This window comes from Taeniopygia guttata, chromosome 1 (assembly GCF_048771995.1).
Source record: "Taeniopygia guttata chromosome 1, bTaeGut7.mat, whole genome shotgun sequence".
In the NCBI taxonomy this organism is placed as follows: Eukaryota; Metazoa; Chordata; class Aves; order Passeriformes; family Estrildidae; genus Taeniopygia; species Taeniopygia guttata.
This window is the reverse complement of record NC_133024.1, coordinates 30,633,836-30,659,463: the sequence shown is the minus strand read 5'-3', so window position 1 is coordinate 30,659,463 and position 25,628 is coordinate 30,633,836. Positions and strand designations below refer to the sequence as shown.

The following is a 25,628-nucleotide window of genomic DNA, read 5'->3' as shown; positions in this document are numbered from 1 at the left end:
AAAGGAACTTGAAATCTCTAGGTGTTATTTAAAGAAACACTGAAGGGTATTTTGCTTTGAGGGTAAATTAGGGCTAGAGAAGGGGTTTTCTTCTTAGTGTTTGTCTGTTTGAGTTATGTACTACTTCTCCACAGGAAAGAGGTTTTTTCCACTGCTGCAAACTAGCTGGTGAATGAACAGAGAAGAAAAACAGAGTGCCCAAGTCCCACTTTATCCTACAACCGCCTGGGTACCTACTTGGCATAAGCTTTCTCCACCAAGGCACACCAGAACTCATTCTTGGAGTTGGAGTGGCAGTAGATGAGCTGATTGTGGAGTGTGGGCAGGCGGTCATCGATCACCACATCCAGCCACTGACCGAAACGCCAGAACTGGAAGTGGAAGATCCCCACGTAGCTCTCGGGTTTCTCAGGGTTCCACTCCTGCTCCTTCCAGTCTGGGATGACCTGCAGAAGGAGAGGCACATATACCCAAATTATTCCTTTTTTTCCTGGGATTGACTCTCATCCTGGAATTAATGCAGACAATATCAAAGACAAGGAAGAATACGAGGGGGGTGGACTTGCTCACAGTCTTCTGGGGCCAGATTTTGGACCTGGTTCTGCCAATGCAGACTAGATTAACATGTACTGGAATAGCATAGACTTCACTGTCCCTTGAAGGCGGAGTTAAATACCTTTGTCCTCTTTCTTATAACCCTACCCTGGACATCTGCTGCCATCTACTTCTGTAGACAGGTTATTGGAGCAGATGAGTTCTTTGTTTAACCAGGGATGGTTATTTTTATGACCATGTCCTTTGTTTTTTTTAGTGTCAGTAGGGTACCACTAACAAAGGGTACCTTCTTTGATTCTCCTGCTTGATTCTGGTGTGACTTGACTGGCCCAAGAGCAAGTGTGGTATTCATCTATCTGATGGAAATGAACAGGCAGCAGATACTCTACGTGAACCTACTCTGTTAAGCAGAAGTAGGACAAGCAGGATCTCCATTCCCTCAAGGTCTCAATTCTTTCTTGCCAAGAGCTACCTTGCTCACCCAGGCAAGCACAGGGAGGTGATTTGATGAAAGAGGGAAAAGAAGGCCTGAGTTGAAAGAAGACCTAGTGCAGCTGAGGGGTCAGAGGAGGCACAGGTTTGGTGTCATTGCCAGGAGGACAGGCACAAGCAAAGGGGAACTGCCAAAGTCTGTAGCCCATCATGGCTGCAGGCACTACCAGCTCTGCTTTGGATGGAAAATTCACCCAACAGCTGGGACAGAAATGAGCATAGCCAGCCAGATGCTACATGTAGGGGAATCTGCATCATTTGGAACCAGGATGCAGAGGCCCAAAGCAAGGAACTACCACACTGCAGTTTAGCTTTTGCTGAGGGTGGAGCCAATGTGGTTTTACTGCATGGCCAGGGCAGGCTGTGATACCACGTGTAGCTATGGTAGCTGATGCTGACAAGTATAGACTTAGACAGCAGTAATGTGACTGACTTGACTGTCCACACCCTAGTTCACTTACCTGCTCCCAAAGGATCATGAGCTCAGTGATAAAAAGCATGCATTATGTTACTATGTTCCAACACACCAAATAATCACTTTCCTGTGGAGAGCTGAGCATGTTGGGGTGGGATAGGAGAGGACACAACTACATTGCATGGAAAGAGCCTCTTTAAGAAGTCACAAGACATGGTGAAACCATCTTTACTGTGTTCCTTGTCCTGATGACAGAGCTGCCGAACCAACTTTTTTTTTTGGCTTTTTTTTGGTGGTTTTTTTTTTTTTGGTTGGTTGTTTTTTTTCTTTTTTTTTTTTTTTTTTTGTCTGCTGTCACAAAGCAGGAATTGTGCAAAGAGAATTCCCTCTGAAAAGCCCCCTGACTCCTTAGCTACCAGCAATGATCTAGCCCAGGGCTCTTATTGCTCCTACACTGAAATATTAATGATGCCATCAGCCCTGCAAGCTCACAGGCACTCTTGACTCATCTGGATCAATAGAAACAGAGCAGAAAAAGCCATGAAAAGAGACACATTTGGAGGGTTTGGTGTTTAATAGGAGTGCTAACAATGGTGTCCCAGAGTTCTCTCTGGAGACTGCCAGGAGATGTCAGCCAGTCTTCCATCAGTGCCCATTGATTCCCTCCTGACTGGAGCTCATCCTAATGAATTGTCATAGAGGGCCATTGTGATAATCAACTGGCTATTAATGTGGGCTTAGAAATGATCCCAGCATTGATCAGAGGCAGCTTGTCAGCCAGGGCTGGTAGTGGCAGCTTCCAGCTGGCTGGGTCTGAGACTTGCTCCTCCTGTCACTTGTGGCAGGACACACAGGTCCCCACCATCCTCCTCATTTCTTCACTTGGGACAGCTCTGGGAGCACCCTCCACCACTGAAGGCAGCAAAAATGGTCAGCTTTCATCCAGAGCTGGGTCCAGGAGCAAGGACTGGTCGTTTTCTATACTGACACGAGAGGAAATGAGAGGAGTCTGATCTCCACAGGTGTTCCCTGCTGGAGAGTGTGCCATGGACCATCCATCCCAGGATCCCAACTAGTCCTGCCCCCAGCTTGGTTCCTGACACTGGGGCAGTGGAAACCACATTCTCCCAGCTGTGCTGCTTTTTCCTTAGGGATTCACAAAATCTGGAGCTGTAACACCATTTAGTGTGACAAATTTACAGTGAAAGAGTTCAGAGATGGGTAAATTGGGAGCTCAAAAATGCCAGGTTCACATCCTTAAGCTGATTTATTTTTCAATTTTCTTAAGAGTGGCTAATTAAGAGAAAAGGCACTTGTGGCCCTGGAAAAAAATGTCCCTGATTAGAAGGAGAAATTGGTACATGTCAAGTTCTCCAAGGCTTCTGCTGGGAACTTGCCTATTCAGAATAAGGAGAAAGGCATCCAGCTGTACCAATCTGCTGAGCTGTGGTACAAACTGGAATGAAATTTCCCTGTGAGATGGGACAGGGTGATGTATCTCAAAATCTTTATGGGATGGTGAAACTGTGTAGGGATAGTTTCAGTGACTGGTAAAAAGAGGCTCATCTTCCCTGCAGCAGAGAGATCACACTTGTACCTGCACCTCCCTTTCCCACTTCTGAAGGAAACAAGGATCTGCCTGAGAATCATTTCCCCTTCTATGTCCAGTCTCAATCCCCTCTTGACCACAAAAAACCTACTCAATACTCCGTGAAGCCTTTCACACCAAGAGAGAAGAAAGTAATTGTTCATCTTACATTTGACAGGAAGTTAAAAGGGGCTCAAGAATACCAGTAGTATTGAGTTGAAATTTGGTGCTTTATTGTGTGCAGGATTAGGGCAGCTCCCAAAAGGAGCATGAAGAATTCACAAACAGCCTCAGTCCTTAAGGGGAACCCATTGTCTAGGCTTTTATTTACTATGGTACACCAACACCCAGCAAGATACCTGCAGCAAGAAATCTGCCCTAGCAATGTAGCAATGGCATATTGTGAGACTTAGCATGCAATAACCACTTTGGATGTTGCCAGTGGTTCCTGTTCTTTGGTCTAAAGCAGTTTGTAGTCAGGAACTCTGCTCTGGGATGTACAAGGAGGGGTTTCCTATGGCAAAGTCTGCTAGGACCCTAGAGGTGTGTTTGGCCAAACGGGGATGCATCCACTTTTCTCTCTACTCACCAAGTCCAGCATTTCTTGGGGTCTAAACAAAGACATCAACTTGTCTAGCAATGGCCATGGCATAGCTGTAGGATTTGGTGGTTGCTGGGCTTGGTTTTGGGCAAGACTCAAAGCTCCACCATCTCTCCAGCCAGTAGCTGATCTGCTTTTTTTTCTCTTCTCTGCCTGGCATAACTTGTGCATGTCATTTCATACACTATTCTTGGGCTGGGGAAGGCATAGGGTCTGCACCTCTGGAGGTTTTGGAGAAGAGGTTGGACTCTTTTTGGGGCTGGTCTGCATAAGTCTGCAGGCTACATGTACAAAGTCACTTGGCCTGGCTTTCCCATCACTGCTCTCTCCTTACTCACCTTGGGAAGATGACAGGCTGCCCCTTGAGGAATACTCACACACATTTGAGTGCAATCTGAGCAGAGGATCAACTATAATAATACTTAGCTCTTTCAAGGGACTTTTCTATCAGTGTGTCTCAGAACCTCATTGAAGTACTCTCCACTTTTTGGTGGAGGAAAAGGAAACATCCAAACTTAGTAGTTTACTGCAGTCATGGGGCAAACGGCACAAAACACTCTCCTGTTCCAATACTTATAAATGTGTCACTCCCCTCTGCTCCTGTGGTCACCCAGACACCCTTCCCTGTGTTTTAGAGGGCAGAAGACACTGCTTTTCATGGACAGAAGCAGCAGGTTCCTGCTCTGTGGCTTGCAAAGTGCTCTGCAGCCTCATGGCTCTCCAGAGACACTTCAGAGTAAATATTTTCATGGGTGCTTTAAGGACAGAACAAAGCGCAAATTAGCTCAGCTGCAGAGGACTCATTGCTGGCCTAGGCTGCTCTGAGCTGCTGGCTCTGCCCACACATGCACACACACTCCAGCCCATCTTGGACCAAGAAATTCCACCCTCCCCCCTGTAAGAAATGATGGCAGTGGTCAGGAAAGGCTGGTCCAACCTCCCCATCAGTCCAGTGAGTTTACAATCTGCAGAACACAGCGAGTCCAAGTGTAGGTACTTCAGCTTCACAGCAAGGTGGATTCTCCATGGAATTGGTCTTCAGAGACTCCAAGCAGCTACAGCAGCAGCACAAGTCACCAGAGCCTGCAAGCACTCAGCATCTTGCAAGGAGAGGAACTCCATCATAAACAAGCTCTCCCTTTTTAATGGCTAGGATGGAAACTGGAAAGCAAGGCTCTCTCCAGGGGTCCCTGCTAGTTTCTGGCATGACAATTACTTATTTTTCCAGTGGGTTTTTGGTGTGCAGTTGCTGCAGTGAGAGGATTTAGGGCAGCCTCATATTTTCAAGCCAGTAAGAGCCTGCATGAATCCCTAATGAATTCACAAGCACACAGTCTTATACTCCAGACAAATGCAGCAGCAAGCTCATGGTCCCCTTCTAATCATCTAGACAGAGGGCAGCACATTTGGGGAATATTTCACAGGGTTGAGGGGCTCCTGAAGCACTGAGCTGTTCTCTGCTTCACCATGGTGCTGTCTCTCATTAAAAAGAAAAAAAGAAGAAAAAAACAGATATAAAAATGGACCAAAGAACTGAACTGAAAGAAGCATAGCTGGAGCGAGAAAAGCTGAACAAGAGGGGATCAGGCTTTAAAAACAATGGAGCCTTTCAGCTGAGCTGGTTCGAGGCCGCCAGTGAAAGTAAGGAGGAAATACATCACCTTGCGGATCTGGGCTAGTTCTGCTATCCGCTCCCCAAACTCCTGGGCATCTGCCTCATTGCACTGCACCTCCTCAGCCCCTGGCTTCTTCCAGAAGATGCCCACCGGCTCCAGCAGCTGCCGGTTCATCAGGTGGGTGAGATCAGGAGTCCAGTGCTGGGAGGTGCCAGTCACCGTGACCTTCCCAGGGCTCTCCAGCTGCACGTCCCAGCGGAGGAAGCGCAGCTGGTGCTGCTGGATGAAATCCACTCGGTAGATGTGCTCATTGGGACGCAGCAGCCTCTCGCCATCCTGGGGCCTCATGTTCCTTTGCTGCAGGCTCTGGAATCGCAGCCGCATGCGCCGGGTGAGCTGCTCGTCGCAGGTGAAGGGCAGCTCAAGCATCCCTGCCTCAGCCGCCATCACCTTGGCTGCTCCTCTGCTCCGTGCTCAGCAGCGTGTGGCTCTCAAACAGGACGCGCAGGGGGAAAGATCAGACAGGCCCCTGGAGCTGATGTCCCTTCTCCACAGTCGCAGCAGCGCTAGGCAACCTGGGCCAGTGACGCAAAACATCTCTGGGGCTTCCCCTGAGTGCCCTCCCGACTCATTTGCAGATTCAGAACTGTTGGTGCTGCTGTGCACGATAATCTATAGGGAAGGGATGTCTCATGTCAGCCTCCCCGGCAACCTCCCTGACAACCATGGCTCATTATCCCAAAACAAAGCCAGGGATGTCACCTTGGCAGGGAATAGTGGCAACTTTCTCTGAGTGTAGGTTCATGGCTAATTCAGGCTAGAATGAGACTCTTGGAGGAGTCTAGTCCAACCCACTGCTCAAAGCAGAACTTACTTCAGAGTTAAATCGGTCATGTTTCTCTGAGCTTCATGCAGTCCATCTTTGTGTATCTCCACAGACAGACATCCCACAGCCTCTCTGGGCGCTGTTCCAGGGTCTGACTGAGCTCATGCTGAAGACAAGCTGCAGCTTGTGCTGCTGTCCTTTGTCCTCTGACTGTGCATCCCTGCAAGAGCCTGGCTCCATCTTGTCCACACTCCCCTATCCAGGCTGCGTGGGGCTCTGAGCAACAAGGTCCAGTGGCAGGTGTTTCTGTCCATGGCAGGAGGGATGGAGCTAGATGACCTTTAAAGGTTCCTTCCAAGCCAAACCACTCTGTGATTCTACTGTTAAGTAGCTGCACACAACAACAAGCTCCCCTTTTACCTTCTCTCCTCCTGAATGAACAAATCCACTTTCCTCCTGACCATTTTGGTGGCCTCCATCAGGCTGTGCCATCCAGAGAAGGGCACGAGGATCCCAAGGGACAAATTGACTATTAAGTCAATGAATAGCAAACTAACATGACCATCGTGCCCCTTTCTGGATGGCACAGCTGACAGGAATCAGACACCACACTGCTCCTGCAGCAGCAAATCAGCACCAGCATCCTGGCATGGTTTTGCCCCCCATTTTAACATCTCAATTTCTTTTCATAAAAGCTAGACACATCTGAAGGGTCATAGAAAGGGTGTTACGGAGCCAGATCACACCTAGAGCCATGTAGGGTCATCCAAGACTCAGGAATTTAGAAAACAGCTCTCAGCTAAATTCTAGTACCCTATTCCCACTCAGTGATTCACACCACACAGGCATAATGGGAAGCAGGGACATGGAGAAAGCAAGGTGGAAGAAAATGTTTGAATAAAATAATCTCCTGGATCCACAGGGATGTGCTGCCCTGCCTTATTTTCTTGAAGGCATTTCTCCTCCCCACACTTAAAAGAGACACTGTGTGAAATGCAGCAAGGGATATGCAGAGCCTGTGTTACATCCTGGTGTACTCCAGGAATACATTTTCTAGTAGCAATAGGTGATCTGGGCCAATATTCCTGGGCTGATATTTCAGAGATACTAAAGCCTGCATCAGCGTCTCTCAGCTCTTGCCAGACTCCAAATAGAGACATTTTGGTGTCCAGCAATGTTATCACAACATGTGATAACATTTCATGTGTAATCACACTTAGGACCAAGGGGCCCATTATTTCTGTCTCTGAGATCTTGAGCAAATAAGAAATTTACTGTGAGTATGGTGATACACTGGCACAAGTCGCTCAGAGAAGCTGTGGATACCCCATCCCTGGAAGTGTTCTAGGCCAGCTTGGATGGGGCTTTGAGCAATCTGATCTAGAGAAAGGTCTGTGGCAGGGGAGCCAGAACTAAATGGTCATTAGGGTCCCTTCCAACCTATATAATTCTATAAATCAAACTTTTCTGAAAGAAAAGAGGGGACAGGTAAAAAAAAAAAAAGCCTCTGAGAGTTAAAGCAATGGAAAATGAGAAGTTACAAACACCCACAGCCAAATTGCCAAGGGAGGAAAAGCAATGCCCAGCAAACTGAAATAATGAAGTGTCCAAAGGGACCCAGCCTCTGTTTGGTTGGCATTTCCCAGGGCAGAGCTGGAAGTGAATGGTGAGGAAGGATGACAACTTGCCCACTCACCCTTGGGGGATGTTGATGGTGAGGTACAAATTAAACAGCCCTGTGCATCACCCTTGTAATGAGAGCCACAGCAGTCACCACAGCCACAATGGCAGGAAGCCTTATTGCTTATCAAGAAAGCAATAACAGCTATCCTGTTCCCATATAAAGAAAAACCTCGATTTTAACAGAAAATGGGGATGCTGCAAGAAATCTCTGAGCTTGGTCTTCATGCTCACCACAGGAAGCAGAGACTGGAAGACCCACAACACACAGAGCAGATGTAAAGTTGTGGGGTGGAGGAAACTGTCTCAGACCCATGGCTGTAGGAGGCTGTGGGTGAAGGAGTGGTGCAGCCTGCACACACTGGCTGCCTTTTACAGTAAAATCTGGGAAAAGTTGCTTGCAACTTGCTGGTCTCTTGCCTTATGATGATAAAACACCTGCACCAGAGGCTGAAGTCCCCCTGCCTTGGCTTTCACAGGGCTGACATCTTAGACAGATGAGGCCATGGTGGAGATGGGCACAGACTGTCCAAGGATGTGGCACTGAGCACCTCCTTCCCCCTGTACCTCCCTTCTTGCTCCCCAGGCCTGCAGCCCCCTCGCTCTGGTGCAGCTCCTTATGGCTTTCTGGCACACAGTACATTCCCCTTGGACCTTACACTTGCAGGAACACTGCCACATGGTGCCATCCAGCCATAGGACACGCCAGGGATGGATACTTTGGGCAAGCAGTGACTTGGGAGAGATGCTAATACCTTGAAATCAACCTGCTTGTCCCAGCATGGGGTGGGTGTCTCACTGCCAAGGCGGAACACAGTAAACAGCCAAAGAGAGGGGACACCACGGGAACAAGGGAAACAGGGCTTAATGCTGCAGCTGGGCATCCTGAACTTCGTTCTTCTTGTTAATTTTTAGATTATTTTGGAATTTGAAGGGTCAGCTTTGGGATCTGAAAAAGAGGATGGGATTTGATCCACTTGGTTAAAGAGAAACTGGCCAAGTGTTTGGCTGGAGTGTGGTGAATACAGTCATGATGACTAATGCCGTTTTTAAGTTAGTCTTTTAAGGGAGATTTTTGCACATTATCAGCTTTTCAGGACATGAGGCACCCCTGAGAACCATGGTGTGACCTGGACAAAGACAATGCAAAGCCAAGGTGTTGACAGGCTCTCCCCTGGCACAGGGAACCACTTACCTTCTGCCACAGAGACTCCCGAGATGCCAGGGAGGAGCAGGCAGCCACAAACCAGCAGTTCCCAACCTGGCCCTGGTGCAAGTCATGGGAGCTGATCCCATCCACAAAGAGACGTGGATCATTGCAGATTTCCTGTGGGACAGGAGAAAAACAGACACACTGGCTCAGTGAGCAGACAGGGAAATCAGGAGTAGAGCTTCCTGGCAAAGGAAAGTCACTTCCTCTCTTCCTCAGACTCCATGTAAACCTGGCCTGCAGCGTTCTGCTGGCCTCAGTTATCAGGCTGGTGGCAGAAGGACCCTGTCCTGCCTTCTGCTCTCACCAGGACATGGGCAGCATCACAAGACCTACTCCCTATTGTGTCCCAGCACCAGTGCAGCTTTGTTATAATTATCCCTGTTGATAATGGTATCGTTTCACACCATTACAGACCTTCTAAGTCGCCTTTACTCCATGACTGTTTTACAAGAAGTGAGGGATCTGCTCTTCCAGATCCTAGCACAGCAGATAAAAAAAAAAAAAAAAAAAAAAAAAAAAAAAAAAAAAGGTGAGCCAAAAGCTTTGTAGCCGGGTCAAAAGGATTAAATATTCATTCTGCCATCAAAACCAGGATGGTGGATTGTGCATAGACACCATGAATGGAGAAACTTGGGTAGGAGGCATCTGGGAGGTAAGCTCATCTAACCATGCACCAAGACCATCAGCTTTTCTCTGCCTGACTCCTGCCAGGCTGCCCTCCCTGCTTCCCACTCCCACTTAGAGCCTGGCCAAGAAAGCACTTAAATAACAGAGGGTGTTGAGCAAGCTTCAGGTGACACACTGCTTTTTTTAAATTTATTTTTTTTCTCCTGCTCAATCCAGTTTGTAAGTTCACATGCAGCTGGAGGCTAGGAGCAGACAGGACAAAGAGCTCAAAGAATATTTTCCCTCTTTGTTATTGCATTTAAGAGGAAAAAGGAAAAGCAGATTATTCTTCTTCTCCCACACCTCCCAAATTTCAGGCTGGTTGTACTCAGAATAATATGTTCCCCTGGCCTCGACTTTGCATATGAGGTCTTGTATTACCTCTACCCATAGATTAATGGAAGGGTTTGGGTTGGAAGAGGCTCTAAAGATCATCTAATTGCAAACCCTGCACTCTAGGCAGAGACCTCACCCACTAGATTAGGTTGCCTGGGGCCCCATCACAGGGAGGAAAACCATAAGCACCTCCTGCTACTCCCACCTAGCCCAGCCAGCACCAAAAAACTCGAAATTAACCTGCCACTGGCCAGGATCAGAGCCAAGGAAAAGGACAAAAGCCCTAAATCTGGCGTTGCAGGCTGTTGGGAAGAGCGCTAGGGGGAGGCAAGCTGACACCAGCAAAGGCAGGAGCCGCCTGTGCCTGGCACCGCTGAGCGATACAGGGATGGAGAGGAGCAGGTTCAGCTCCTGGGTCACAGCACCGGGAAGCACCCAGCAGTGGGGATGTCTGTAAGATCAGCTCTTTGTGATCCTGCTCTTTCTTTATCCCATCTGAGGACCACAGCTGCCCTTCTGCCCTTGTGGGGATCTGCAGATCGCAATAAAGGAGTCGCTTGGTGTTACACAGACAGGTGAGAACACAAACTCATGAGAAACACAAGAAACACAAAATGGTTTGGGTTGGAAGGAATCTTTTAAAGGCCATCTAGTCCAAGTCCCTGCAATAAGTGGGGACATTGTTAACTGGATCAGGTTGCTCAGGGCCCAAACCAACCTGACCTTGAATGTTTCCTGGGGCTGGGACATTGATCACTTTTCTGGGCAAGCTGTGCCAGTGTCTGATCACCCTCGTTGTAAAAAACTTCTTTATAGGCAGTCTAAATCAACTGTCCTTCAGGCTGAAACCACTACTCCTTGTCCTATCTCAACAGGCCCTGCTAAAAAGTTTGTCCCCATCTTTCTTATAAACTCATTCAAGTGCTGAGAAGCTGCACTAAGGTCTGCTCTGGAGTGCAGAGCAGGGCTACCATGCTTCCCTGCAGAAAGCCCACACACCACACTTAAGCCCTGGCATTGAGCCTGGTCCCAGTGGACTCCCAGTGATCCTAAGCACAGAATCACCAAATCAATGTGGTTATAAGGAATTTATGTATATCATTCACTCCACAACCCCTAATCAAAGCAGGGTCAGCTACAGCAGGTTGCTCAGGACTGTGTTCAGTCAGGTTTTGAATATCTCCAGGACTGGAGACTTTGCAACCTCTCTGGGAAGCCCGTGCCAGTTTTTGGATCACTCATACAGTAAAAAGTCTTTTTGCATACTTAAATGGAATTTCCTGATTTTCAGTTTGCACTGTGTCTTGTACTGTCCCTGGGCACCAGTGAGAAGTTTGGCTCTGTCTCCTTCATTCCCAGCTATCTGGTATTTATGGGCATTGTTAAGATTCCCCTGAGTCTTCTCCAGAGTGAAGAATCACAGAATCATTAAGAAGACCTCTAAGATCATGGAATCCAGCCATTAACCCAGCACTGCCAAGTCCACCACTCAACCATGTCTCTCATTACCACATCTGTACTTTTCTTGAATATTTCTAAGATGGTGATTCCACTGCTTCCCTGTGCAGTCTGTTCCAATGCTTGAACACCCTTTCAGTGATGAAATGTTTTCTAATATCCAGTCCTTGTAAAGGGGAAGGCAGCATTGCCTCCTTGCTCTAATGCCATGGAAGTGATTCTATCAGGATGAGTCTCATCCATGGGTCAGTCTCCCCAGCAAAACCCCCTGGGAAGGTTTGCTGTATTCCTTAGACTGGAGCTTAGCAATATTAAATTACTTAGATTCTTCAGTCCCTATGGAAGATGCTAAGTTTCCACTCATACTTTTTGTACCTGATCTAGACTGTGTGGCCTCAATCCACTGGGATGATACTCCCTGTATTCTGGCTGTAGTGAGGTGGGAGCCAAAGACCAAGGCACTGCTGCAGCCAGGCTGCAATGGCCCAGGATTGCATGGAGCACAGTGGGGCACAGTGTGATGCGAAGCACACTCAGAGCCATGGAGCACCATGCCCACAGTACAGAGGTGACTGATGAACAAGATACCCGTGGGAACTAGGTCAAAAAGCCAAGAAAAGCTTTGGAACATTCAGTGTTCCTTTTCCTGTGAGAAGTGCTGGAAGTGATAAGGAGCTTGTTCTGCAGCCAGATGGAATTACAGGGCCTGGGATTTGCATGTGCAAAGGGAGGAGAGAAGCAGAGATTTGCAGACCAGAGAAGGTCATGACCTTGGTTTTCTCCCCCCCTACCATGCAACAGACAGAATCCAGGTGAGCAATAACATTTATCCAGACAGCAAACACCACGTCACCCTTCCAGCACTGTGACCTTGAGAGAGGAGGGCAGCACACCAACACACCCACACACACCCTGCAGCCTTCTGGGTTCAGGCTTCAGCCACCACAGAACCAGCTCAAACTGCCTCTTGCTACTTGAGGCTTCAGCAGACAGGAACTCCATCCTGTCCTTCATTTATCACAGCCAGATCCTGGGTTCTGGCTGCCCCTAGTCTGGACACAGATGGAGAACAGGAAGGAACAGGGAGGGGAAGCCAAAAGCTATGGCTGCAGGGAAGCTATGGTTTTAATGTGTGGTTCTTAACTCTACCTTGGCCAAGGGAATCATCCATGTCTCTTTACCCCTAAGAAAAACCTGTCTTGGAGGATTCCAAGAATCACCGAATCATCAAGGCTGGCAAAGCCCTTAAAATCAACAAGTCCAACCATTAATCAAACATCTCCATGTTCACCACTAGATCATGTTGCCAAGTGCCACACCCTTATGTTCTTTGAACATTTCTGGAGATGGTTATTACAAGGATCCTAAGCATCATCAGAGATGATCTGCCCTCCCTAAAATTGTCCACTGAAATGCCTGCTGAGCTCCAGGCAACCAAACACAATTTAGAGAAAGCCTGTGTGGATGGTTCTATAGAAAGATTCAGACTGAACACAGAGAGGGCCAAAACTGTGATTCAAAGTTCTGGTGATTCATATCCTCCCTCCTCCAATGGATGTGGGACAGAGGTGGAAATCAGAGCCAGAGCAGGTCCCTGTCATTGAGGGGCTGATTGCAGAGGTCTGACTTATGAAAGCCTATATTGGGACAGTTTGCTCCCTCTGGTTTTGGGGTTTTGAAGTTCATTAAGGGGAAAAAAAAAAAAAGAAGACCCAATCAGAGCAATTATCTTGTACTCTTTTGCTCCTACCCAAAAGCATGTGGTCTTTCCCTCTGCTCTCCCTTTTGGGATACTTTCTCAAAAGGCACACAATTTTCTTCCAAATCCATTTAAAGCAGAAAATATCTTACTCACCTTCTCCAGCCAGTCCAATTCCACACAGGGTTGTAACGAGAAAATCACTCTCTAATTTGCTTTAGAATTGGTGTCTGTTTTACCATAAATGTTTCCTGGTGCACATTTCTGAGATTCAGATACAGTGGGGATCTGGATCATGTCCAACCAGATGTGGGGAGAGAAAAAGCTATGGCAGGAGGAGGAATAACCATGGGAGATACAACATCTGCTGCATGCCAGGACCATTTTTTGCTAACAAGATTTTGTAAGGAACAGACTTGTCTAATTTCATTGCAGAGCCTGGCTGCTTCAGAACAATGCCTTCACTCAGACTTGCAAAATCAGCAAAATAATCTATTAGCATGGCTGCATTCCCTCCCTCCCTTCTGAGCAACTGGGAACTGAAAGGATGTTGTCTTAAATGTCACTCACACAGACAAGAGAGCAAGAGGCCCCCAAGCATGGCAAGCAACAGTGACACAGCAGACACAGAGGTCCCTGTGTTGCCCTGCTGCAGGTATCTGCAACTGGGATGCGATTTTGCAAAAAGTGGACTTAATAAAATTTGCACCAAGGTGACAAAGGAAAGGGAAATGGGGTGAATTTAGAATACCAGGTGTCTACACTTTCAGATGGATTAATATAGGATTACAGAATCATGGAGTGGTTTGGGTTGAAAGACACCTTAAAGATCATCTCTCTCCAACCCCCTGCCACTAGACCAGGCTGCTCAAACCCCATCCAACCTGGCCTTGAACACTTTCAGGGATGTGGCAGCCACAGCTTCTCTGGGCAACCTGTGACAGTGTCTCACCACCCTCACTATAAAAAAAAAATAGTGTGGTTATATCTACTTTAAATCCATTCTTTTTCGATTTAAAACCATTATCCCTGTCACTACAGGCTCTACTAAAAACATATACTTGGCAGATCAGCTTCACGCACCTGGAAGGAGGGTAGGCTTGGCTGAGAGTATCTACACCCTACAGAACTGTTTGTGGGGGTTTGTATTGCCTCAGTCAGGCATCCCTAATGCTAATCCACTCACAGTATCTCAGTGTGCACGCCTTTGTATTGTTATCAGCTCCCTCACCATGCAGAGGGCACTGGGCACTCCACCCACAGCAAACAGGACTTGCTTGTGAAGGGAGGCATCCGAAAACACAGGCTCCCCACAAATTCCTTGACTCGGTTTGTGTACCACAGCATCGTGCAATGGTGTTTGTTCTGGCACCAGGAAGAGAGAGGGCAGTGTTTGTTCTGGCACCAGGAAGAGCAGGGACAGAGGCAAACAAGATTTAAAGGTCAGTTTGCAGGACCTTGACAGGTTCCTCTGCAGTTTTATCTTCCAGGTATCCAAAGTACAAAGGCACCCCAAAAAGGATAAAGCAATGAGAGGTGGGGAGACACAAGAGGCTGTGAGAGTACTGCACTTCCCCAGGAGCAGATGGAGAGGGATTGGAAGGACAATGACACAAGTACAGAGGTCCCAGATCTGTCATTCCTCCCTCATGCCCTTTCCAGGGATGCACTCTTGGGAAGTCTCAACATTACTCCACCCAGGACTTCTTCAGTTTCTACCCAGCCAAGACTGATGCAGAGGCTGGCACAGACTGGCTTTTAGCATCACCACACATCCAGACACAGCCCTCTCCAGGCCATCTCTCCCACAGCAAGTGCTTTTGTCTGGTGGCAATGCCACTAAAAAAAAAAATACTCCCTGGATACCAAGAGCCCTGAGGTCTGCAGAAGTCACTGCCAAAGCAGGAAAATCTTCACATTGCTCACTGACAAACTGGGGGATGGGATGCTCAGAGCAGTGAGATGACATGTGAGGAAGGGGAAAAATATAAGCTCCCAAGGCTGTTTAACACCCTCTGACAGATACACCTCTCTGACTCAGCACAGTGCTGCTGGCCACCTTCACCCAGGTTCCCCCATCCTCCAGCACATCCCAGTCTTGAGCTCTCCTACACATCTCCTTTGACCACCTATCCCTGGGAAGGACTTGCAGGGTGAATCAACCCTGGTTTGGCATTATTGTGAGTTTAAAATACACCCACACTCCAAAGCCTGTCCTCTCACACGGCACACCATGCTCTCAGTTGCTCCAACACTTTTAGTTGTGAGGTTTAACCTCAAACAGAGGAACTGCTTTGGCTTGAAGCTATAAGCATCAAGCCCCAGGCCTGGAGGATTGTGGTCATGCAGGTACAAGTGAGGGACCACAAACCACAGGCAGGAGCCCTGAGGATGCTCCACATCTTGCACGACTTTTGAGCCATCAGTCCCACCCGGGAGGATGCAGAGGTGGGGCCATGCTGGTGGAAAGGGAGGAGTCTATCCAAGTAAGTCCTGAAAAACAACAGTATTTCAGGAGGAATTGTCCAAACCCAGCCATTCATCACAGAGTTAATGTGAAATCCTGCAGCAAGCTGAAGTGACCACGAGCTCAGCTGTACTGTTTCTGCCTCCAAGCAACATAATTCAGCAGCTGCCCTGCCTGAATTCCAAATCCTGTGTCCCACTGAAAGTCTTCTAAAACAGGATTTAGAAATCTGAATTGTGCAGGGGTTTTCTGTTGGTATTGTTTGTTTGCTTTTAATTAACTTAAGAGTCAAGTTATTGATAGGAAAAGAAGAACCGGAAGCTGCAAAGGAAAACTACCTCCACACTCCATTGTGTGTATGTCAGATCAAAATCTCCAAACTGCTTTTCTGTGGGGACACCTCCCACACCCCCTTGAGCCATACTCTCTACATTTCCTTCTCCCAGGGCAAGGAAATACCCTTTGGCTTGTGATTGTATCCCATTCATAGCACCTCCATTCAAAAACAGGACTTGACCTCATCACAGTCTAAATTAATCCCTGACTATGCAAAGATGATGAAAAATGAGGTTATCATGAGTTTAATCCATTTAAAGAAACTGCTTCCAGCCCACGCCTATTCTGGTTATTCTTACACTGGGTGTAGCTTTACAAACAGAATCCTGTTTTATGAGAAAACTGCCCTCTAGAGATGTGGAGTCATGAGCTTCTGCTAACTGGGAGAAGGGGCATTAATTCCTATCTAACTCTGCCAGTGGCATTTGTATCAGACCACAGTCAAAATTTAACCATCCATGAAACCATTAAGATGGTTTCTTCATCCTTTTCCTTCGTGGATGGGGACTGGGAGGAATGTATCACTGAGCAGTGGTTTCTTCACAAAGATCCAGAAACATCAAAGAAGCATTGTTTTACATTTCCACTCTCACACACTCACACAGTTAAACACTCACACTATTTGTATTTTATTTTCCTTCCGCAAGAGGCAGCACCATGCCTGATCAAGTCTTGCTCCAGCAGGAACGCCTGCCCTTAACACAGGCAAATCACCCCAAAATCCCATCCTCTCTGAGGCTCAAAGATTAGAGCTCACAGGCAGTGCAGAAACTCCCAGCTTGCACCAAGATTAAAAACCTTGGCTGATTCAGAGCATGCATCCAGCTCTGGGAACCCCACCATAAGGAGGACATGGACCTTGCTTGCTGGAACAAATCCAGAGGAGAACACAAAGATGCTCTGAGGGCTGAAGCAGCTCTACTATGAGAGGCTTGGAGTTGTACAGTCTGTAGACAAGAAGGATCCAAGGAGACCTTAGAGCTCCTTCCAGTGCCTAAAGAATCTCTAAGAGAGCTGGAGATAGACTTTTGACAAGTGTGTGAAGTAACAGGATAAGGAGGAATTGCTTGAATGGCTTTAAACTGAATAAAATCAGGTTTAAGTTAGATAATAGAAATAAATTCTTTCCTGTGAGGATGGTGAGGCAGAGGTTTCCCAGACAAGCTGTGGATGGACAGGTTGGATAGGGCTTTGAGTGGTGAGGAACACATTCACTGTAGGTATCTTGGTGAGCAGCTGCAGTTTTGAACTCTGGGAAGAGGGAGCCTAAGACAAGAGGCTGTGAACTGCTGACCAAGGAACAAAGGGAACCTGTGTCCCATCCATGTGACCTAGGGGACTCTCCAGGCTTTTGCATGCTCGGATTGTGAGAGGATAAAATCCCAAGGTTTCCTTGGTTCAGGGTCCCTCCTCTCAGCCCCTCCAGCTCAGGCCATTTTTCTATCACTGAGTCAAGATGAAATAATTTTAATGATCCAGACCTCCGAGACTCTGTTCTGGGAAAGCTGGGGTCACAGTAAGGAAACCTGCTCTGAGTGAGGGTAGGGAGTCAAGTGGAGCAGCCGCTGTTTCCCGGGAGCTGCCCGCTACAAAGGGGTTTTGGTCCCAGCTCAGGTGGTGGGAGTGTGACTGCCAGAGCGGCTCCTGGATGGCTGGACAGGGAAGTTTCCTTCACACTGAGCAACCAGGTCTAGTGGAAGGTGTCTCTCCCATGGCAGGGAGATTGGAACTAGGTGATCTTGAAACCAAACCACTCTGTGTTTCTGTGAGAAGCAGCTCTGTAGTTGCTCCGCAGGTCGAGTGTGCCCCCCCCAGGACCCCAGAACCCAGTCTGGGAGGGAGGATTTGCACATTCCCTGCCGTGGAGCTCAGAGGCAGTGGATGCCCAAGACTCCTTTCTGCCACATCCTCTACAATTGTTCTGCTCTTCCTCATTAAAACACAATTATTTCTTGTCACCAACAGGCAGCTGCACTAAGAAGCACAAAGAAGCATGCAATGAATCTAATCCAGGGATTTTACTGTCACATTTGCTTTTAAGGCCATGTCCTTCTGATGCTGAGGACAGAGCAGACTGGCTGGAAATTTCTTATCAAAGGCTGCACTAGTGCCAAGCAGCTTATCAACTCCAGTCCTCACTGGGGCTAAGGGGGAAAGTGTGCTTGCCTGGCACCATGAGGCCGTGGCCCTGGGAGGATCTGGCGAGACCTGCTGGAATGCAGCCAGGGTCAGCATCCCATCTAATGGGAACAGAGACCTTTTAAAATGAGTACAAATAATAACAATGAATCTCTTGTTCATCCTTGAGGGATGGGGTAGCCTATGAATGGCTTAAAAATGTAAAAACAAGGTCAATTCAGAGATTGCATTAAATGATGACCAAATCCTTTCCTGGCAAGGAACAGCCAGACTGGCAATCAGCTCCAGTTTTACTGAAAACAGCAGATAAATTAACAGGCAAATGGCTCATAAATTCTTAAGACAAGAAATGCAAAGGTCTGGAAGTATTTTAACCCTGTGATGGACCCCAGGCAGAGTCTGTTGACTCTGTTCAGAGGAGACGATCCCTCAGACAATCCAGCTAAAGCACAGAGGAGCCCCAGAGCCAACACTGACCCCAAGCTTTCTTTGGGAGAGATCAAACTGAGAGTGACAGGCCAAGACATTGCAAAAAGCTGAGTAAAGACACCTCTGGAGCACAGAAGTTAGTATTTTAGTCTTTCTGGAAGAAACAACTCCAAGTGGGACACCAGAAGGTTTTTGCACCCAATAGCCATTGCCAGGGTGAGTGCCTCCATGCTAAACTCTTGGTGGGCTTTGGAGAGCAAAGAACTGCAAGAACCTAACCTCTGTCCTCCTCATGATCTTCATTCTTGTGTTTTGGCCAAATTCCCAGCCTGCACTACACACTGGGGAAAAGATCTTTTAATGCAGAAACTTGTGGGCAGGGAAGTGCTGGTCCTGCTTTTAGTGAATTAGTTCATTGACTCCTTTCCCCTTCCAGGAAACCCCCAAGGGGATTGACTGTATAATCCTCACTCAGCAAGAGAAAAGAGCTAAGTGCTTAATAATGTAAAGAAGAGTGGAGCTAAGAGATGCTCTCCCATCCTGTGGTTCCTCCTCCAAAAAACAACAGCATCCAGAAGACATTGGACATAATGTATCCTGCATGACAGGAAAAGGGAGAATGACTTTAAGGTGAAATAGGGTAGATTTAGATTAGGTATTAGGAAGAAATTCTTCCCTGTGAGGGTGGTGAGACACTGGACCAAGTTCTCCTAAGAAGCTGTGGATGCCACATCTCTGGAAGTGTTGAAGACCAAGCTGGATGGGGCTCTGAGCACCCTGGTCTAGTGGAAGGTGTCCCTGCCCAAGGAACTAGAGGATCTTTAGGATCCCTTCCAACCCAAACCATTCTATAATTCTGTGAATGGACAAAAGCCCTATACACAAGTCACAGTAGATATACACCAGGAAGGCAGGAAATGGCTATAAAAAAAATCCTATTTTCTTGGTTGCTAAAACAGGATTTCTCTTGTCTGTCTGGGAAAAAAAATCTCAGTGCTGTGACTGAGAGCATCTCTCCCCAGTGCCACAGTAGGCCTGAAAATGCCATGGTCCTAGTGCCCTAAGATCTGCTTACATAATTTTTCCTAAAACACGTGGCCTGTCTCCCTCCTCCACAACTACTCTCTCAGGCCTTCCCCTCCAAATGACAGTGCCCTCATCCAGACAAAATAATATTACCATTTTGCAAGAATCTACCTTTATGCTCTTTAATCAGTGACAATCTCCCCTGACAGTTAATTCCTGCAGAGCTAATTCAGTGCTTGCAATTAAGTACAGAAGAGAGACAAAAATACTGAGAAACAGGCATGGAGGGAAATGCCATCTCCTCCAAAGACAACAGCATCCAGTCCAGAAGACAATGGACATAATGTGTCCTGCATGACAGGACAAGGGAGAATGGCTTTAAGGTGAAATAGGGCAGATTCAAATCAGATATTAGGAAGAAATTCTTCCCTGTGAGGGTGGTGAGACACTGGACCAGGTTGTCCTGAGAAGCTGTGGATGCCACATCCACCAGGCTTCCTTTGTTTCCCACAGGTACAGTGATGCCAAAATTTGTCCTGGCTGGTGACCCATCCCAGCAGCAGGTCATGGTGGGCTGAACCTGAACCAAGTGGCCCTCTGGGTGCAGAGAATACAAGCCCTGGGTGTTAAAGACAGATCCTGATCAAAGCCTGTAGCAATCCCATGGCATCACTGGAACCACTCAAGATGAGAGCTTGGGGCAGTGATGATTAGAAGAGATAAATCTCTTCTTTCCCCACAGGGTAGATGAGTCGCTTCTACCTTACACCATCTTCGTTTTTTTCCATAGGGGATCAACAGACACAGCAGATGCCCCAAATCTCCCCTTGTTTTTGCATCCATCCATCCTGCACCTCATCCATCCCCTTCTACTCATCTTTGTGCCACTCCTCCTTATTTACCCACCTGCCAGCATCCAGACCAGCTCACCCAATGCGCAGACCAGACCTCTGCCTTCCCAGATGCACTGCCAGCACTCCTGTCCCAAAAGGGGAGGGCAAAACTCAGAGCTTGAGGATCAGGCTGAGAGTTCCACTGGAAGTGGTACTACTTGCCTGGATAAAGATTTCCCTCTCCTTTGCACGGCAGCATACAGAGCACAAGAGAAAGAAGTTTCAAGCAAGGTGTGGGGATTTGGGCTAAGCTCAAAAGTTCTGTTTAATTTCTAATGCAACAGCCGAGTGCTGCTGCCAAAAGGAGCTGCTGATGCTGCCTGAGTGATCTCCAAAATCTGTTTTGGCTAGGCAACGAGCAGCCAGCTTTGTTTTTAAGTGGATTCACTAAACAGGGCTCTTCAGGACCCCCTTCCCTGCTCTGGCTGATGCTGTGGTTTTCCTCCCTCCGAAGCACTCCAGTAATTGGCTTTCTGGCTTCGCCCGGCCGCATCACGAAGGCATCCAGCAAACAACCACCGGAGCCAAAACACGATTAGAGGGCTCAAGCAGCTGCTCCCTCTGCAAAGATCTGGCATCCAGAGCAGGGCTGGAGGCCAAGGAAAGCAGGGAGGGAGGTAGGACACCCTGCTGGAAATAATAAGGCTGAGCCCGTTCCCAGAAAGGCTGCAGCGCCGGATGCAGGAGGAAGTTGAAGCAAAACAGCCTGACCAGGGAAGGGACCAGAGCTGTTCCTCATCCTCTCCTCTTCCCCTCTGCCCAGAAAAACCTCAAACAAAAGGGAAAGCACTGCAGAGATTGGGGGTTTTGTCGGGGTTTTTTTTGCCTAAGCAGCCTCAAGTTTTGGGAGTGCATGGAGGAACAGAGAGGATGCTGGAAGAATAGTTGGGAAGTAGAGATGCACACATGGAGGACAGACTGCTTAGATCCATACTAGCTCTATGGAGGTATACAGAAATAAGATCCTGCCCCAGCCAAAGCGCATTCCCAGCACCCAGTGCGTTAACCGTGAAAGCTTTTCACATAGAAATGCTTTATCTGAAAAAATCACAGAATGGTTTTTATTGGGAAGGACCTTCAAGATCACCTAGTTCTGATTGCCCTGCTGTGGCCAGGAACACCTTCCATTAGATCACATTGCTCAAAGCCCACCCAGCCTGGCCTTGACCACTTCCAGGAATATGGCAGCTACAGCTTCTCAGGTCACAATTTATCTCCTGTGTCTGATTTCTTTCTGTAGATCACAAGTGGCAATTTTTCTGAGAAAGCAAGTGGTTGTTTTTAATAGTGGACAGCTTTCATTTCCATTCTCCACCTACTCTGTTCTCATAGCAAAGCTAAAGACACAATGAGCTCTTATGTTTAATCACAGTTTTAGCTGAAAGATGCCAGAACAGCCCATGGCCATGGCCCTGAGAGATCAAACACCACCCCTTCCCTGTAAACAGTATCCCTGGGACTGGGGAATCCAGTTCTTGGTAAGGAAATCCTCAAAACAGCATCTGCCAAAAGCTGGTAGTATCACTACTTGCTTTTTTTCTGAAAGAGATTTAACTGTGATTGCCTAAGATAAGATTTGCTGGTTGTAATAGAAACAAGATGCTGCGGTTTAATAAATGCGTCATGCCATTCAAATAGCACACAAACAGATCAGTTGATTTAAGCTTCATGGACATTTTGGACTCTACTGAATCCTGCATTAACTTGGAAAAGCTGATTGTGACTGCTTTCTTGCAGAAGATGCTGGGATTTTTCCTGGACTCTCTCCCTTAGAAAGCCAGTATGAATTCAGGCAGAATCAGGTCCAGCAACTAAAAATGTCATTTTGCATTTTCTGCTGGCACAAAGCAGTCCTACAGTTCTCCGTGTGAAAATGAGTTATTTTTGCTGAAATGAACAACTGAGAGAAATAACGTAGAGAAACGCTTTTAAGAAAGAGGCTTCTCAAAACTTTAGCAGAAAACAGAGCAGGTGTGAGCTTAAATTCTTTTTTTCATGGTGATTTTGTGGTCAAGACAGCTGAGTAGGTCTGATCAAACAATCCTATCAGACAGGGGCATCATGAGTCTGCCACTGCTCAGCATGCATTTCTTCTGGTTCCCAAACTGCTGGCAAAATTCCCTTTATCTGGTGCAGAGGCAGCAAAACAAGGGCCACCTCTGTGTCTTGTTAAGTCCCATTGCTGGCACATGGGACCCACTTCCAGCCTTCATTCCCACTGACAGTCCATGCCAGAAAGAGCCCTGGTTCAACATTCTCTGCTAATTGCTTTAAGGGTCCCCTCCTACCCAGTTCTGTGGTCATATGAAACTGCAGAGCTGGGTGGCTGGAAAAAGTTTGAATTCACTCTGTGCTTTAGCAGGGATGGGTTTGGACTAGGTGAGCATGACATCCTGCAGATGAGGTTCAGAAAGCTTTCTTAGAAAGACCTTGTGCTCTACAGAGCAAGGCAGCAAGAGGATAATATCTGCCTGAACACCAAGGGCTGCAAGTGGGATGAAAGGCAGAAAAGCAGATGGAGTAAAGCTCTGAGATGCTCAGCAGAACACAACAATCTTTGTCCCTCTACAAAGGGATCCAACCCTCTGTCTTTAGATGTGTGGCTGAAGTAATGTGTGTGACCTGACTGCAAATCAGCTAGGGGTCTCAAATACATCCCCACCTTTTAGTCCCAGAGAAAGTTGTTTAGAAAGTCTCAGCTATCACCTGTCTGCTGTATAAATGGGATGTGTGAGGTGTGTTCATGTTGGCCCCCACAATGAGACCAAACCATGGTCTTCAGAAGGCAGCTGTGCACAAAGCCTCTTTTCCTTCCAGCAGACAAGGGGAATAAAGTAAAACACACACAGGGCTTTGCACAAATCCGGTGTCCAGGCAGAGCTGGAGTGGAAGACACAAAGGCAGAGCAGAGGGAAGCGAGGCCTCCTCCCACAAGGAGCCCAGTGGGATGCTGGGGGGCTCAGCCCCCTCTGGCTGCACAACAAGAGTCAGTTCAGCTCCATCTCTCCCTTCACACAAAGCCTTTTGTGCACCCCCCTCCAGACTGGCCTCACCCAGACAGACACAGCACTGTCCTGTGGAAAGCCAGCTCATTTTCTGGGCTGTCAGCAGGGGCGAAGATGATGGCAGCAGCTCAGGAACCCTACAAAACTCAAATGCCACCAAATCACATGTGGAAAAGCACAGGCTGGGCAGAGAGAGATGCTGCTCCCCACAGGGAAGGAAGGAAACCCAGGTGATGAGATGCTGGGATACTGTCACTCCCCAACCACAATCATCACTGTTACCTGGTACTCCTTGTGCTTCACGGCAGTCAGAGCACTGCTCTCATGGTTAACTCCAAGCAGACGAGCATAACAAGACATACAAATTCCCCATAGTGCCCTCAGGTCCTGGTGTGGATCCTTTGGGCTGGCACTGAGGAGAGCAGAAGGGGGACTGGCAAGGCTGGGGACAGCCAATGTCATCCCCAGCCTCCTGCAACCTGCCCTCATGACAGACACAGCAGCATGGAGGAGAGGCAGAGGACATGGTTTTTGCACAGAAGAGGAAGGATGGGTATGACCACCCTCTTCCCCAAAGATGCTGAAACCACCTCACCTTCCCAAAGCTTATCTTCTTTTCCCTTCCCAAATGGACCACCAAGAGTATTCTAGTGGAAGGTGTCTCTGCCCTTGGCAGGAGGGTTGGAACTAGATCTTTAAGGTTCCTTCCAACTCAAATCATTCTGTGATTCAGAGATAACACTCTGCCTTGCTGGACCCACCAACTTTACAGGAGCACACAACACCAACTCAGCTGCAAACCATCTCTCTGGTTTATGCACAGGGAAACTGAGTCACAGAAAAGCCTCCTTTGCTCTTGGACCTCACTGGATGCAGAAAAGCTTGGACCTGAGTGCAGCAGGTCTTCCTGGCACCCTAGAGGTTCATAGTATCAGGTCATAAGTAAATGCTGTTGGGGAGAGTTGTCAACTGGGTCTTGACAGCCTTGGTGAAGGGTGCACTGTGTCGCTATAGGACACGTGAAAGCACAACGTGAGCCGCTGCTATTGCAAAGGTGGAAAAGAGGAAGTTTATTTTCTGACTTCAGCATTTATACTTTTTTAAAGGTGACAGTGGATTGGAGGGTGAATGTGCCACCTCTCCAATGACATTGGAGAAACTACTAGTACATTAAATTTTTCTGCTTCTGTGGAGGAATGCAAAACAATAGATTGTTTACAGAAAATTATGTGAGAAAGTTCTCTACAAGAATGTAAACTCAGAAGGCTTTAGAAAATCTTAAGAATCAGGGCAACAGCACTGTGCATTTTTAGGAATGCCTGATAGCAGAGATGGTAGAAAGCAGTGTTGAGGGGCAAGGGGATGGGTGCACTTACTTTGGGTCTCTTCCACTGGATGCCCTGAATCCTCGACTTGTAGAAGAGCGAGTCATCGTTGGCGGGGAAGAGCGGGTCCTCGAAGAGCTGCTTCCGCCGCTGGCACTCCTTCTTCAGAGAGGCGTAGCGCTGGCTCTCGTATGGCTTCACTGAGGAAAACATCCTTCCCCACCGGCTCTGGAGGACAGGAGAGCAGGAATGAGACGGGGCACGGTCTGCCCAGGGACACTCAATCCTCCCCTGCAGCATCTGAGTGACAGCACCAAGACATCGTGGCTGAAGACAACCACCTCTGAGCCCAAGTGTACCTTGGTGATCCCCCGGGGCTGGGACTCTCATTTACCCCCCATGCTGGCCAAACGACACCAAACCAGGCATAGCAGTAGATAATAACAGGTGCCCTACTTCTCAACAGATTTGTAACTTATTTGGGAAAAAACCACAGCCCTCAGAGGCAAAGGAGGAAGACACCCAGGCACCCCCTGCAAGATGGGTGTGCAGAGCTGTGGGGGTTGAGCCCTACCCAGAGCACCCTGACCACGAAGCCTCAACTCAAAAAAATTGTGCATTTCATGATTTTGTAAGAGACACCAATTTCTCAGCAGACTTTATCAGATTGGTTTTTAATTAAAAAAAAAGGTCTCCTGGCAGAGCACCACGTGTTTCTGGATTAATTATTCTTGCCTGACAAGCATCTTTCTTCCAGGGGAGAGATGTGAATTTAGCAATCCAGACAACAGCAGGAAACCATTGCTCAAATGCCCCCCAGAGAGAGATCAGCACCTCTCCATCACTGCTCTATCACCCCTACC

General features: G+C 47.8%; 2 protein-coding genes across 2 annotated transcripts in view; both read right to left on the bottom strand.

The window, feature by feature from the left end:
- CAPN5 (calpain 5) overlaps positions 1-25,628 on the bottom strand; it is a 51,682-nt gene that overhangs the window by 11,193 nt on the left and 14,861 nt on the right. The window contains exons 2-4 of the mRNA XM_041715050.2: positions 24,817-24,993; positions 8,969-9,100; positions 238-446 (exon numbers count right to left, since the gene is read on the bottom strand). Coding sequence (XP_041570984.2) covers positions 238-446; positions 8,969-9,100; positions 24,817-24,978 — 503 coding nt within the window. The 5' untranslated portion in view covers positions 24,979-24,993. The remainder of the gene's footprint in view (positions 1-237; positions 447-8,968; positions 9,101-24,816; positions 24,994-25,628) is intronic.
- Positions 5,095-5,864, bottom strand: OMP (olfactory marker protein). The gene has a single exon (XM_072926568.1). It carries the CDS (start codon positions 5,712-5,714, stop codon positions 5,235-5,237), a length of 480 nt encoding a protein of 159 aa, XP_072782669.1. The 5' UTR covers positions 5,715-5,864; the 3' UTR covers positions 5,095-5,234.

What these genes read in the sequence shown, in the direction of transcription:
- OMP (XM_072926568.1), bottom strand. Translation starts at nt 5,714, where the DNA reads ATGGCGGCTGAGGCAGGGATGCTTGAGCTGCCCTTCACCTGCGACGAG.